The 15,282-nt window shown below is 39.5% G+C and overlaps 1 protein-coding gene across 3 annotated transcripts in view; it reads right to left on the bottom strand.

Annotated features, from left to right (window-relative positions):
* The window catches only part of Tmtc2 (Transmembrane O-mannosyltransferase targeting cadherins 2), a 187,602-nt gene that overhangs the window by 32,559 nt on the left and 139,761 nt on the right, over positions 1–15,282 (bottom strand). For all 3 annotated transcript variants that reach the window (XR_011545774.1, XM_070656951.1, XM_070656952.1), the window contains exon 6: positions 59–144. Coding sequence is in view for 2 of the 3 variants with exons in the window: in XM_070656951.1 (XP_070513052.1) it covers positions 59–144 (86 nt within the window). In the remaining variant the exon portion in view is untranslated. The remainder of the gene's footprint in view (positions 1–58; positions 145–15,282) is intronic.

Genomic DNA, 15,282 nt, shown 5'->3' with positions numbered 1-15,282 from the left:
ATCAACGACGTTGGGCGGTCTTTAAAATCGGAAAAGGGATGTAATTAAAGAAACTTACGAGCTAACGAAGGTCGGAAATGAATGGCTCGCTGATAACTCAAAATCGCCTCGTCGTAATTCTTTCTCCCCTGCTGTAAGATCCCCCTGTAACAGAGAAACAAGGTTCTTTATTAATATTCATGCTTTTAACGTTTTAATATAAATTGTAATAATTTTTATTTCCGTAAAAAAAAGAAAAAAAAAGAGAGTTAGTTGAAAGTTTGATAAACATATGAAATTAATAATTGAAAAAACGTCAGTGTCAACGTTGAGAAAACTATCCGTTAACAAATTAATTGCACAGCTAACCTAGTTTGCTTTTATTACGCTTATACATCAAGTTAAAAAAAAAAGACGAGAAAGGTATATTTTATTGCCTTGGTAAAAAGAAACGTGGAACAATTAATTAGTTAACTTTCGAGTATATAAAAATTTTTTCGTTTTAATTATGGTTAACAATAAAAAAAAAAGAAACTACTTTTTTATACCGATTATGCAGTATTATAATTTAGGTGCATATGTATAAATTAGATCTGTCTTTTATTTTTTTTTTTATTCACATTCTTTATCTGTTTAACTATCGGGATTTGTTACGCTATTGCGAAATAACGGAGCTATCCTTTATCTCTTCGATATAATATCAAAATGTCAAACGTCACAAGAGGAAAGGAAAAGTTTTCCGTCTCTTAGACAGTGAACGATTAATCTTCTTTCGAAGGACGTCACTTTCAGAAACGATATAAAAATATTACTTGTCAGGGCGATGACTTATCGCACGTGTGGTCGCCCCGTTCAACGCGGCAGGATTAAATTGCTAGCGCAATAAGCGCGATTCGCAATACCGACACGTCGCGCGAAGTGGAGGAACTCTTTCGCGAGGTATACATATTTTAGAAAGGACCCACCGTTTCGGCGTCACAGTGATTAATCTCCCGACGTAAGTTGTCGGTCGAAAAACGATGAAAATATCACTTGCCGACAGGTGAAGTATAGTCGACCGGCTGGTAGACGACTCGCGCAAGCACTGTCGCCGATACATTTTTCTCGTCGCACCGCTATCGAAATCGGACTGGACGATATGGGGCGCAGTTATTTTTCTTACCTCGCGTGTTGCGTTATTTTTCTTACTTTCCGACCGCGGACTAAACTCAGAGCGGAATTTCGTGCGGGAGGTCCGCGTTATCGGGATTTGAAAAATATTTTTGTCTCGCGTGCCGCATCCCCTCGCATTTTTTAAATTATTATTTTATTACATACCGTCACTGCAAAATGAGATTACAATCTGCATGCGTTATTTAGGCGGCAGCCATTTTTGGATAAAGAAAATTAAAAAAAAAATATATATATATATAGACGTGCCAGTGCACACGCGTTTATTATGATTTATTATGGAGATTGTTCATAAAGATTTGCGTGCGCGCGCGCGCGCCTCAAAATCTCAACCACGCGAACTTTTCTAACGAAGCGCGTTGCGTTTACAATTTGAATTGGCTCGTAAATTACTGAGCGAACAAAGTTTGGTGTGCATTCCGCCCCGGTGCATCTTTACACCTCACGCGAGATTATACGTTGCCTTTTTTACTAGCCTCGTTAATGTCGAAATATAAATTAACGTCGGTAAATTCCTCGACAGTCGCCGAATTCTCACAGGTTAATAATTACCGGAGATCTTTCTATCTCGGGGCATTTGTGAGACTTCTGCTTCTTTCTTTCTCAGAAACGACTAATTTGTTATCAAAGTTACGGATGCATTTAGTGCGCAAACCAAACCTTCGCGCGTCAACGTAGCGTCGAAAAAATTATACTAATGAGGCGCTTTGTGCGCCTGCGACGAGCGACGAGCTTAAAAAAAAAAATAGAAAAAAAAAAGTGAAAATGACGAAGGAAGAGGAGACGGGGACAGGATGGAACGGGATATTTCCTTTCCTGGCGCGCGAACCGGCAGAATGAAGAGAATCCTTGTTCGTTAACGAGCCGCTACTCTGCGTTCGTTAACTTTCAACAAGACGAAGACTCTCGCGTATACATATACATCCGTCACTTTGCCATCTCCTTCTCTTGTAACAATCTCCAGTTTGCTCCAATTTGCAATTATACCCGTATTCTGCTTAATTTGTTATTCAACTCCTGGTCCGTTTACCGACCATACTCTGCGGCGATTTAGTAAATCTTTCCCGAGTGATATCAAATTTGTAAATATCTTATCGTAGGCAACGAAACAATCGTACATAAAGCGAGGAGTCACAAGAGACTGCGAATATAACTGACGTTTCGAATAATTTTCAGAAAGGTTGTTCTCTGACAAATACAAAATCCACAAAAATACTAGAAATTAATCCTTAAAAAAAAAAAAAAAAAAATTCTTTTTTAAGTCTGTCATGTACAAAAAATATAAATTCTCCTCTAATTCTATAAATGATAACTTAATTTCGCTCTCCGTCAATTAGATGAAAATATCTCACCTGCCGGCAAAGTATAACATTTTCTGTCTAATTCCTGCCACTATTGTTCAATCGAGAGTTACTAGCTACTATGGTACTGGGTGTGGAATTGAAGCACGAGCCAATTTACACAGACGGTCGTGCCAGGGACCGAAAAGACAAATCGCGCGCGTAATTCCCCGCTGTCGTTCGTTTAAAACGCGAAACTTAATAAAACGACGCGGTCTGTCAAATGCTGTTACTATCAAACTCGCGCGCAAGGCGGCTTCGTGGTATTTCGAAACGGAAACGTGTATAGTTTATCGACAGAATAAATCGTAATTATTCGGAATCGTGTATTGGCGACGTTTTAACTTACTTAAAACTTTGTTTTTTTTTTTTTTTTATATTAAACAAAATTTTTTTATAATCTTTTGCAGTTTATTGTCGGAAAGTTCGAAATTATTGTAAACTAATTACAGAGTTATGTTACGTAGTATAGAAATACACGTCGCTATTAAATTGAAATATAGAACGAGTGACGCGGTGCTCCGCGTTGATTTATTAATTAAATAAGCAAATGGACGGCCGAGCAAGTTTATAATTTCATTAAAGTATTCGGATGCTTACGACCTATCGGACATTTCATTGATCAGACCCTGTCCCGGTTAACCGAATTTAGTTGAACTTAACTCATACAACTTTACCTCGGTGATAACGATCGCGTTTGTTCCCCATAGACCGTTTAATAATTGCACGCGAAAAATTCGCATAGCCGACGATTTAAGGGTGGCGTAAAAATATGTACATATATATATTCTTAATTACGCGTGAATACACGTGGATCACTAAAGGGAAAGAAAAAGACTAAAAATTCTCATTAGTGCTAAATTGTATTTCAGATTACTTTTGCGTAATTAAACGGATAATTAGAGGTAAAAATCAATAGAAAGGCGGGAGCTTTTATCATAATAACGAGAAACGCATTGTGATGACTATACTCGTGTATAGCGCGCATTGTTATAATTTGATGCCGTTAGAAAAAGCAGGGCCATAATCTTTCTCTGGAATAATGCAAATATCGCGGTGGATGGAAAAAAATGCTTATAAAAAATACATCGCCTCCGGTTTCTATATTTCGACATGTACACGCGCAGTCGAAAAATTCCCGATATTAAATTTTCAGCGGAGAGCCTCGTTGACCGCCGCCAATATTCCGAAAAAAAAAAGAAAAATAAAAAAAAACTCGTCGATATTTGCGCACAGCAGTTACGCACTTTAATGCGCCCGATGACTTCTTGCGTGCGTTTCGTGGCTGTGCAAAACTGCCGCGGCATAAATCACGCGTTTCACTTCGGGCGTTTCTACATGTAATTATGCATCTCGTTGCGATGTGATAACGTGCGCGATGTATATGCCTAAAAAGTTGATTGCAGGCGTAAGCGCGTGAAAAACGTCGCGCAACATATATAGAAAAGCTTAATAATTGCACATACGAATTGCCCGCGTAATTTTAACGTTTGTGATTTACAGTTTAAAGCGTTACATTAACGGTGTCGGCAATAATTATTCATTATCATTTTTAAAATTCATTACTTTCCGTTGAAGCGTTAAAGCTTTTCTAAGTCTGGCGGTTATTTCTATTATTACTCTTTTGACGTTGTTTATGACGTTAAATGTCTCAAGAATTTCACTTAGAACGTTGCTAGAGACTCCATGTCGTAGGCTTCAGAGCAGATTAAGGAAATCGCTCATAAGTCACACCATCTCGTGATTGTCAATCTAATCTGAAAGTTCCCTTTAAAATATCATCAACGCCGCGAACTTTTGCCCGTCACTCCACTTCAATTTCCGCGCAAGAAGTCTCGTGACGAAATGGTCATCTGGCGAAAGGCCGCGAACGTAGAAAAAGGGAGGGAAAAAGGAAGACAAAGCGGCTTCTCCGACTTATCGGAGTCGATGCCGGAACGAGGGCGGATGTCGTCGCGGCGTCGATAGCGCGGGGTGTTAATCGCCGATCGCAAAACGGCAGCCGAGGTGGCCGGAAAAGCGGAGAAAGAGAGAGAGGGAGAGAGAGACGCGATAAACCGCGCGGTCGGCTTATGGATTTTGCAATAACGACGATCGATAGTGCCTGAATTGCAGTTGGAATAAAAACGAGAACGAAGGGACGAACGTGAAGCGCCGGTCATCGCGATGGTGACGATCCGCGATCGGTTGTCGAAACAGCCGATATCGATCGCGCGTTATCGCGTTATGTCGCATTATCCTTATGATTATTAAATTCAGCCGTAATCCTCGCCCGATATCGGACGCACAATGGTCGTTTGTCGCGTCGTTGCGCCAATGCAGTGGTTTCATTGTCGTTCTGTATTATACGCACGTATGCTTACGCATTCTCCTTCAATGAGGAGAGCAGCCGTCTTTGCTGCGAATTCGAGTTTCCCCTGTGCAAATTTCGCGTATGAAATTATTGCGGATATCGTGCGCGCTACCTGCACAGGATACGATCGAACGTGCGCACCTGCCCGATGTTACGCGTGGCTGAATTATATCCGCGAATTGTTCCCTTCGGAGTCCCAGATATATTTATAGAGGCTCTCGACGTCGTCGATGGTCGGGTTTATTTTATCGCGAAACGACGGGCCAAAAAATTAGCAAATTACGGATCGGTTATTTGCAATTGTCGAGTCTCGCTGGTCGGCACGGCTGATTGTTTCCCAGCCAGCATCAATTCCGCAGTTCGCCACGTTCGTCAGAATACATTTATCGCGAATGGGGCGCCGCAACGACGACGACGACGACGACGACGACGACGACGACGACCGTCACCGCCATTGTCACTGTCGTCACTGTCATCATCGACGCTGCCCGTACCGAATTGCTCGATCGACTGCCACCATTGTTACGCGGAGAGCCGTGTATGCGGCATATTCGCGTCCGTCCAATGGTCGCCGGTGGTTATCTACGGCGGTCATACGCGCCGAACTTTTCCAAGTCGAAATCCACAGATTTTCAGCCGTGCACAGCGACCCTAAAATCCGCAAGTGCAAATACGAGAGAAATCGTCGTAAAACAAACATTGCGAGGCATCGATAGCGACCGAACGTGCGCTTCATCCCCCGTTTTCCGCGGGCAGGGTTCTAACAGAGAAAAAAAAAAAAATGAATGCGGAGAGTGTAAATATATGTATTCCATATAGGGAAGAAGGGAGAGTATGATTGCGAAAAAAGTTTTGTAGCACATAAAATATTTCTCTGACGTTGTATACGAAAGAGAGTTTTGTTAAATTAAAAAAGAAATCGTGTTGCAGCAAACAACAAACAGGTATTATTTTAACAAAAATAAATAGCGTATTTTTTTTTTTTTAAACTCTCCATTTGTAATTCTCTTCGAAATGGAGTGGAGCTTTATTTTTGCAATTTTACATGTATTTATCCTTTCCTAAAGGATATTTACGTTTCTATAGAACGTCATCATAAAGCGATCGGTGATGTGATCGGCCGATGTTCGGAAATCGGCCTTCTCTCTGTTCTTCTTTATGTCTCGAACGCATTTGCTCTTATTACTCCGGAAGATTGGCCGTAGCGCGAACGAGAGGACGGCCTGTTGCGACCACATCGCCGGTAATTGAAGCCTTCCTTCCTTTCTCGTCGAAGTACCGCGCACGATTCCGTAACGATCGGCGATTTACGACACTCCCGCTGTATTTTAACGATCGCCTTTTAAAGGCTGGAAGTAGAAAAAGAAAGGGAGACCTATTCGGCGAGCCCTTTCGAGCGAGGCGTCGCGCAAACAGAGGACGACGCCAGGCGTCGGGATATAAATCGCGAGGGACTCGGCGCAATTTTATGTACTTTGCCTCGTAAAAAAGAATTTATAACGATTTTATGCGGCGGCGAGCGGACATGCGCAGGTGCCGTCCTGCCAGCGATTCCGAGGGAATTTATGTTTATTAATTGTTTATCGGATCGCGAGGCCGAGGAAACGGGGCCGGGTGCGCTTCTACGTACAAAAACGTCACGCGTAAAAATACGGTTGCATCGCTCGTGCAAATATTGCCGTTTTAAATAGGTAATTTATGTTAGAAGCTCGCTCGAGGATCGACAATCTTGATGTAACTTAAATGTATTTAACGCGATAAATAACGAACAGTTACGTGAGGTCCGCTTCATTATCTGCCGGGTAAAATGTAGGTGTCACGAACTTATCTTAGCGTATTTCTTATCAAATTTAATATCGGCCCTTATGGCGCCTACTTATTTATACTTTCGTCTTCCACATTCGTGAACTTTCATCGTGCTCGAACACACCTCGTGAAACATTAAGTTAATTTTTATGACCGGCGTTCTTAGGGTGGTGTATTACTTCACGATGCCTTCGAAAGTCCGGAATAACTTGCCGATAGCGGGACATGCTTGTTATAGTCTTTGCACGGGAATACGGTCAAATGGAAGTTCCGTATCGAACGCTTCTCGTGCTCTTTATGCGAGTTACGAAGTTACTCGATACCGATCGGAAATTTTCAGTAAAAGTTCTAAGTGCAGTCGTATTTTTTGTCCCACGTCACGAAAGAGTAATTATCATCATGTAATGACGACGAGTAATATGATGAAAAAAAAAAAAAACCAAGTAGCTGCGCGATAAACATGTAGTGTGCAAGGTGTTATTATTATCAGCACGTAAAAAATATCCCTACCTGTGTTTTTTATTCGAACAAACCAATAATTAAAAAGTTATGCGCAATCGTAAAAGTAAATTAATTAATTTTTTCTTATCTTTGCACACTTTAAGTTAATTCACATTATTATTTTTATTTTATGAAAACAGTTTGTCAATTTTTTAAATAATATCTTGTTGATTTGTATTTAAATAATATATATCTAATATATATATATTGTTTTTTTTAGAAAATTTATTGTTTCACTTTAAAGTGATTTAGAGAAATATTTATCCGCAAAAACGTTTTCTCCATTTTCTACTTCTTATTTTATTTCTGACAGAACATGTATTTGTACAACAAAATAAATCCCAACGTCGATATAATGCTTCTTAGTTTCGTAAAAATAGTCGAATGTCCAACTCGACGAGATCAGCCTTAGGTTAATAAAGAAATCTTGCCGAGTTATTTCCGCGGACAGCAATCGACGGTAGAAGAAGCAGCGCTGTCAATAAGATACGATAGTCCTTGACGAATATGGCCAAGGAAGCATCAGGTTTTTCGTTAAGTCAGATTTACTACTTCTTGCCGCTATTTGGCAACGTTCCCATGAAAAAGACGCTTGAATTTTCAACTCTCGATAGAGTAGGCCGCGACAAAAATCGGTCACATATGGATTTCAATCCAAAAATATTTGAGGGACTTTTCAACATTTCAAATATGAAATTTTGAGAGAAAACATTTAGAACCATTTCGAGAAAAATAATTATAATATTAAAAATGATAATTATAGAAGATATAAAATACCACAAATCTAATTAACGAGCTTGAAACTAAGAAACCCGGTTTAAATTTCTCAGTTTTTAAATATAGATGTAGTTTAATAATAAGAAACGCATTTTAAGTACTAATTTAATCTTGTGTTTTTATAATCTCTTTGCTTCAGATTTTAATAAAATTTCCCGAGTGGAAATTTTTCTAGCTAATCTGATTTTGCAGCTAGTCGTTAGATCGCGCAGATTAAACATATTTCGTAACTAGTGACTATCCATAAATTTTAAGAAAGTATTTATTATTTAGTGACAATCTTCAAAAAATTAAGTTGTCTTTTAAAAAAAGAAAAACATAATCTGCCTAGTATCGGTCGTCTAGTCACTGTCCAGCGCGGAGTATGTATCTAAATAGATATTTAAACGTTTTTCGTCGCGACTAGCCTACTGCGCTCTCGACTGCCAAGTCCGCCACCGCCGCTGAGGCCGCCAGCTACCGCGGACCGCGGTCGGCTGCGAGCACGTGCGCGTGTTACGTCAGCCGGCAGCCATCATTGTTGCACGGTGCACGTGGCGGGAAGCCGCGTGGCGGCGGCCGGCGGGCCCGGAGGTCAGTGGCCGCGGCAGCCGAGCGCGCGTAGAGATAGGTCACGATGCGTAGTAAAGTACTAGTACGCGGGGAAAATCGTTTAAATATCTGACTTTTTTGGCTCGTTATTAAAGAGTAATAATTGTTTAGTATCTAAACGCTTTGAACGTTACGTTTCTAGCTTAGTTTTGTTAGACATCCACGAGAGGAACCACTAATTGGCTAGCAAATTATTAGGTAACGATTGGAATCAATTTCCACTCGGGTTATTGTAAAATGCAATTTACTTAACGGCAAATAAATGATCAGAGAAGCTCGAAATATGTATATGTACAGAAATGATAACAGTTATTAAACGATTGTGTCTTTGGTAAGGAATTAAATTCTTTAGAAATGGATATTCGATAAGAAGAATGGCTTCGTAATTAATTGAAAGATCGTAAGAGGGAAATAACTGGTTCCGTGTTATGAAATTGTATCAACTATTTTTAAATTAAACGCGCGTCGACATGCGATGACGTGGAAGATAAAGACCGATTGAACGTATCGATTATTGACATTTTTCCTCGTACCTCCAATTTTAGTGAACATGTTCGACATGGAGTTTATAGTTAACGGCAAAGTTTTGATTCGTAGTAGCAATATATCACACATGTAATCTCGGTAAATCTAAAACTTGTGCTCTAACATCGGAATTCTATTTCAAGCGTTCCGGAACGTATTTTCAACTATGTAATTAATAAGCATTATGCATAAAAATAAGAACTTTTATAAAAAAAATTTCACGATAGTTTTAGTCCGCAAAAAATATTAATTACAAAATTCCTCATTAATTCACGGCTTGCTAAAATTTTTTTTTTTTTGCATGGAATTCATCGAAAATATCTGAAGTATTAAGCAATATTAATATTAATATTCTATGTAAAATTAATATTTAGTGCAAAAATAAAATGTTTTTGCACTTCCTTAGGATTGTAATGCCCTGAAATCGGAATGAGTCCTGCAAGTATGAGGATTTATACTTCTGCACGACAAATAATTTATAATGACTCGCTCCCCTCCGTTTTTAAAGCACAACACAGTACAATGCTTCTATGCTTGTCCGGATTCGGAAGTATCGATTTAACGTGCGTCTATTTCTCTCTCTTTCTTTTTCTATCTCTCTTTATAGTATATATATATATATATATGTATATATATATCGCTCTTCTTCCTCTTTCCATCTTTATCCACGTTGATAAGTTCCACTGAACAATAAAGTTCCGTCAGATCGATCATCATTCGCGAACGAATTAGTATCGTATCATGCGTTATACCTGTCATTTACACGCCTCGCATCAAACGTGGCCAGTCGAAGCACTCTCGAGGCCCACTCGGGAATGCACTACATCGCATCGAAGTTGAAAAAGTGTTAAATCCGCAAACATCAAAGGGACGAGCCAGCGTGAAATGTTTCACGCGATGTCGATGTTTCAATAGGCATCACTCGACACTGTGATACATCGGTAGCGATTTCTATCGGCATTCTCGTTTTCGCGGGGACAGGCTCGAAAATATTACATCCATCAAGTACGGCAAAATCATTTTGCATTTAAGTCATACCCTTTGCAAACGCAAAAGTTCCAACAAATTAGAATTATTCACTTATAATAGCAGCGGTTACTTAAAATTCAAGCTTATCAAAATTTAACGATACATTTATAAAAAAAAAAAAGAAAAAATTACATTAATATAAATTGTTATTTTTTAATTAATCTTTAAAGTCACGACAATGGAGATAAAAGAATATACCGTATAATATTATACGAATAAAGAACGAAATGCGTACTTAAGAGTTTTGACAGTACAATCTCTTATACTGTAAGTAGTTCAACCTATTTTAAAGCAGACTCGCTCGAAACCTACTCCACTTTAAGCGAACATTTGATCATTCGCCGTTATCGCGTGATGCGATAATAAACAGGCAAACAAGAAACTTAATTCCACATATATAAATGCAATACGGCGGTTTGTGGTCTACTTGTTGGGTGCACAGTACGTTTAAGTGGGAGGTCTAGAGTGCCAATACCTTTGCTAGGAAACGTAATCGACGAACGCGACTTTAACGAGACCTCGTCACGCTCCCGCGGCCCGTTCATTAATGAGTCGTTCGTATGTAATTTGCGGTTTCAAACTGTTTTTCTCCTGTGCATTGGTGTCCGCTGAATTATGCAACTCGGCGATGCGGTAAAAGCGGGCTGGCGCGCACACCCTTTTTCTCCCTCTATGTTTTACGGCATAGAATCGAAGATAAATATTTTCAATTTGTAAAACTGGAACGCTCGCGTGGCGAGCGCTGAAACATTCCCGCGATTATTTAACTCGCCCGGACATGAAACGAACGTAATATTCGATAGGCAGACGCCTAATTCATCGCCGCTCGCTCTTTATGTATGCATATGTGGGTACGTGTTTGCTCACTCGATAATGCGTGCCCAAGTTACGTCACACACGTGCGCGCACACGTATGCACGATTCGCGCGCACGCAGACAGGACCGTTGTCACGCAACGTTCAATAAAGCTCGCTGCAACACCAGAAAGCTCACGCATTGTTCCTAACAATATAATATGTCACTTCAATCGTGATATATATGTTCGGATGCGCCGGACGCTGCATTCAGCGATGACGAAAATTCACGCGAGAGAAGATAATTTATGAAAAGCATACAGGCGCAATCGTGCAATAAGTCCGTTCTCATAACGACAATTGCGCGTAGCAGCGAGTCGATAATGGTTACCATGTAAGATGAGCTTGCGTCGTTGTAGAGATTACACGGTGAGAGAAATATAGTTACTTTTGTACCCACCGATTATTTTGCAATATTTCCGACGATAGGTTAATGTAATCGACTCGGTTATATTATTATTATATTTATATTATATTTATAATTTATTTTATCGCATTTACATATAACTAGGTTTTCTCCTCAGCGTACGTACAAAAACTTTAACATACACGTCGTGGATAAATCAAAAAACGAGTTAAAGCGCACCGCATGCGAGCTTACGCAACGATAAATAAAGATACGTTTAAAAAACGTGCTTAAAATTTGCATGTAAATATACCTGTAAACAATTTTGATATTCGACGTTTGGATTTCTCAATTTTCCGTGCAGCTATATGCGCAAAATTATAGCATTATTATTATGGTATCGTCATTTACATTTATCTTACGATACGCCCGCGGGTTTATTCCAAATTATTCGACCTGCTTTTATCGCATTTACCGAGTAACAAGCCGTCATTTTTTATTAGTTTAATGTCTTAAAAATAGCGATGTGATATACTGAACGGAAAAAAAAAGAAAATAGATTGCTGAACCTCGTGTCATATTAATTCCATCTTTCTTAGCATTTTATTTAAGCTTTACATTAGAATTAAATCGTTGTACGAATAGTATGTAACCACGTTAATAACAGGGTGAACCTGTAATACATATTGAAAATGGCATGGCTGCGCCCTGATCCGCCACATTTCTGCATTACGCGCCTATCGATAAATATAACCGAAAATTTTAAATAGCACTAATTAAACCATTTGAAGCTTTTAGCGGGGATTAAAAATCCGAATGAGATATTAATGGATCCTTTAACGGTGAAATATAAATGCTCCGTGTTCGATATTTTGCTTTTCATATTGCATTTCGATTTATAATCCTTCCGTACTAATGAAGCCCGTGAAAATCCCAACAAGTATCTATTTATTCGCGAACTGAATACTGGCGAATGAGAAAGAGAGAGAGAAAGAGAAAAGGACAAAGCTTGTAGTTTCGCAGCAATGAAAGCCCGACCTGTTTCGCTCTGTTTCCTGCGGTCCATTCTGTTTCCTATTACATGCTCTGTCCTTTACAATCCGTAAAGCCAAATATTTGCAAAATACAGCGTCCGGTGTGGGAAAGCCAGTACTTCGAGAACGTATTGTCTAACACGTTGAAACCGACCTTTTCTGAGCATAGTCTTGGTTAAATGTTTGTCGCAGTTTAAGATTTAATATTAATTATCTCGCTCAAAATAAGGTTCATATTAATATTCCGATCGAGTGTACTTTCATAGTTTTTTGATAATTAAAAAATTTATTTTTGTAATTCACTAAAAATTTGCGATAATTGCATCAACGTTAATCGGATAATATTTTATCTAGAAATAATTTTAAATTAAAAAATATGATTAAAAATAATTTTATTTAAATAGCTTATGATAACTTTGTGTATTTAATGTTGAAATATTTGAAATCAATGCCTTGGCTCGATTTCATCGGACGTCTTGGATATTTTCCGCGTCGAAATCAAAAATCATCGGCGAAATCGTGCGGCAGGACCACGTTCGTGATTTCATGGAACATATGTTAAATCGTGGAAGGACTTGCGCGTGATCGGAGCGCGGTGGAACATTCATTTTTCCGCTCAGTTTTGTCGATCGGTAGGTTTGAACGAATCCGAATCGTTCGGTTTCCTCCGAATATTACAGTCAGGAATGAAATCGTCCCGCATACTCCTCTCGTTTGCCCCCTCGTCTTTGTCTTTTTGCCAAACCATTTTTTTTGTCGTCGATTTTCCAAACATTCTCTCGCTCTTCTATGTACTGGGGCTTTTTCGGTTATTTCTTTCGTTCTCGTTTTCACACTCCTGTGTGGCTTAACGCAAATCTGCACTGGTGTTGGATACGTACAATATCGTTGCGTGAACAGAAAAAATATATGTGTTGTCCGAATGTATGTGTTGTCGCAGAGCAAATGCGTTTCTGTACATTCGACTATTTTCCTGTCATTCCGGTTAAATTTAAGAAAATCGACGAGCGTTAGAAAAAAAAAAAATCAATATGATTCCATCGTATTTTTAAACAATCGAGATACCGCGAAGTTTCAATTTAACCTGAAATATTTTTCTGCTCGTTCTAGAAAAATATTCAGGAATAAGTTGCGGCAGAAGTTTGTTTACCAAGTTCGATACGTTAAATAAAATATAATATTAAACGTGCGTTACTAAAATTAAAATATAATTAATCGTATAAAATAAATCGTACAAAATAAAAGTTTGTGCCTGCAAAATCGTGATTAATACCAATTTCAAGAAAGTAATTTAATTTATTTTAAATATTATCATCCGCAACGTTGGACAATTAAACGCGCTGACTCCGTACAATTCAATAATCGCTTCGTGCGAGTTCACGCGATAATTCCTCAAAAATGGAGAGTCACGTAACATTTGGCGCCACATCGAATCCTGTTAATATAATAATCATCCGCGACGCGTATTATCGCGTTTCTTCGTCGTTGAAAATAAATTTTTTTCGGTCGGATATTTATTTTATTTAAATATCGCGAACACGGCGGAAACGAGATATCGCGAAATGCATTTTCATCGTCACGGTTCGTCGCGTTTTAACCGTTCGCGCGGTAGTACGTGAGCAAAATTGCGCCCGGCGAAATCATGACGCCAGCAACAACCCGGTGTCGTCGGTGGCCTGATTTTCTGAGACGTCACCGGCACTGGCGCGCTCATCCGCGTTCCTTCGCAGAAGGAACTTTCGTTCTCTCTTTCCGTCCTTTTATGCTGCCGAGATGCCGCGGAACCTGGGGAATAATTAATTTTCGCCGACACCATTGTTCTCGCCTTCGCGTAACAAGTGGACGGCCGTGCACCTTTCGGAGGCATCGCGAGGCTTTCTCATACACGTTACCCGTTTCCGCGGTTCGGTTTGCCGATCCCGTGCACACATACACGTACTCGCGAAAAAGTAGAGTCACCTGGATTCACTTACGCAATACGATACGTTCGGCTGCGTCATAAAGAGAGAAGTCACGCAAGCCGCATATATTATTTACGCGATCGACCGTCGCTCTCGCAATCGCGCATTCTCGCCCTTTTTGTTCTCGCGCCTTTATTTCTTTTCTTCCTCTTCTCTTTTTTTACCTCTCTCTGCATATTCTCCGCATTTAATATCTCACGAGAGCGAGGCTGGGGATGCGCAAACATCCTCGTCGCACGCTATGTACGAACATGCGCGCGTGGCAATTTCATCGGCCCGACAAGATCTGCTTGCGCAATATTTACCATCGCCATCGCGCGACCACTCTCGCAATTGTTCCCGTCAAGTGTTATAAAGCTAAATTTTCCAGCCACGTGGTCCTGGCGAAGGAGCCTCAACCGAATGAGTTTCAGCCTCTTAACGTCACCGTACTTTAATAATTCAAGCCGCGAAAGTGGTATAGGTCTAAGACTTTTTTGGCCTCCCGTTCAACAAAATTTAACGTAGATCAAATAAATTTCTATTAAAACTAAATTATACCTTATTATTACTGCTTTCGGCTACAGGACTTTAATTGCTTCGTATAAGTTTTCAAGCTCCGTTCTCGGAAGGCTCGGAAGGCTAATTAAATTTTCACACATGTAATATGCATTCTCGTGAATATTTTCTTAAATTTTTTTTTTTTTTTTAAATAGAAAACTTTTTTAAAATACTATCTATAAAAAAAATGGTGTAACGCCTAAATTAGCTGATAATCGATTCTATTGTTACTGTTTATTAAATTATATATATTTTTTTTGTTACAGATCGACGCAGCTGCATCCAACGAAAGTGTCGTCACCGCCGATTATTAATTATACGAACCGCAACCGGTTCGTCGGTCGTTCCCGGAGTTCTGTACAGTATTCGAACGGTTTTATTCGAAACGCGAGTGCCGGACAGAAACGCGCGAAGACAATTAGTAATTTTCGGGATTTTAACTTCACCCGGACGCGTTCGCGAGTTACTTGTGCGCG

This window comes from Cardiocondyla obscurior, linkage group LG05, assembly GCF_019399895.1.
Source record: "Cardiocondyla obscurior isolate alpha-2009 linkage group LG05, Cobs3.1, whole genome shotgun sequence".
Classification (NCBI taxonomy): domain Eukaryota; kingdom Metazoa; phylum Arthropoda; class Insecta; order Hymenoptera; family Formicidae; genus Cardiocondyla; species Cardiocondyla obscurior.
This window is presented reverse-complemented; position numbering and strand designations above follow the sequence as displayed.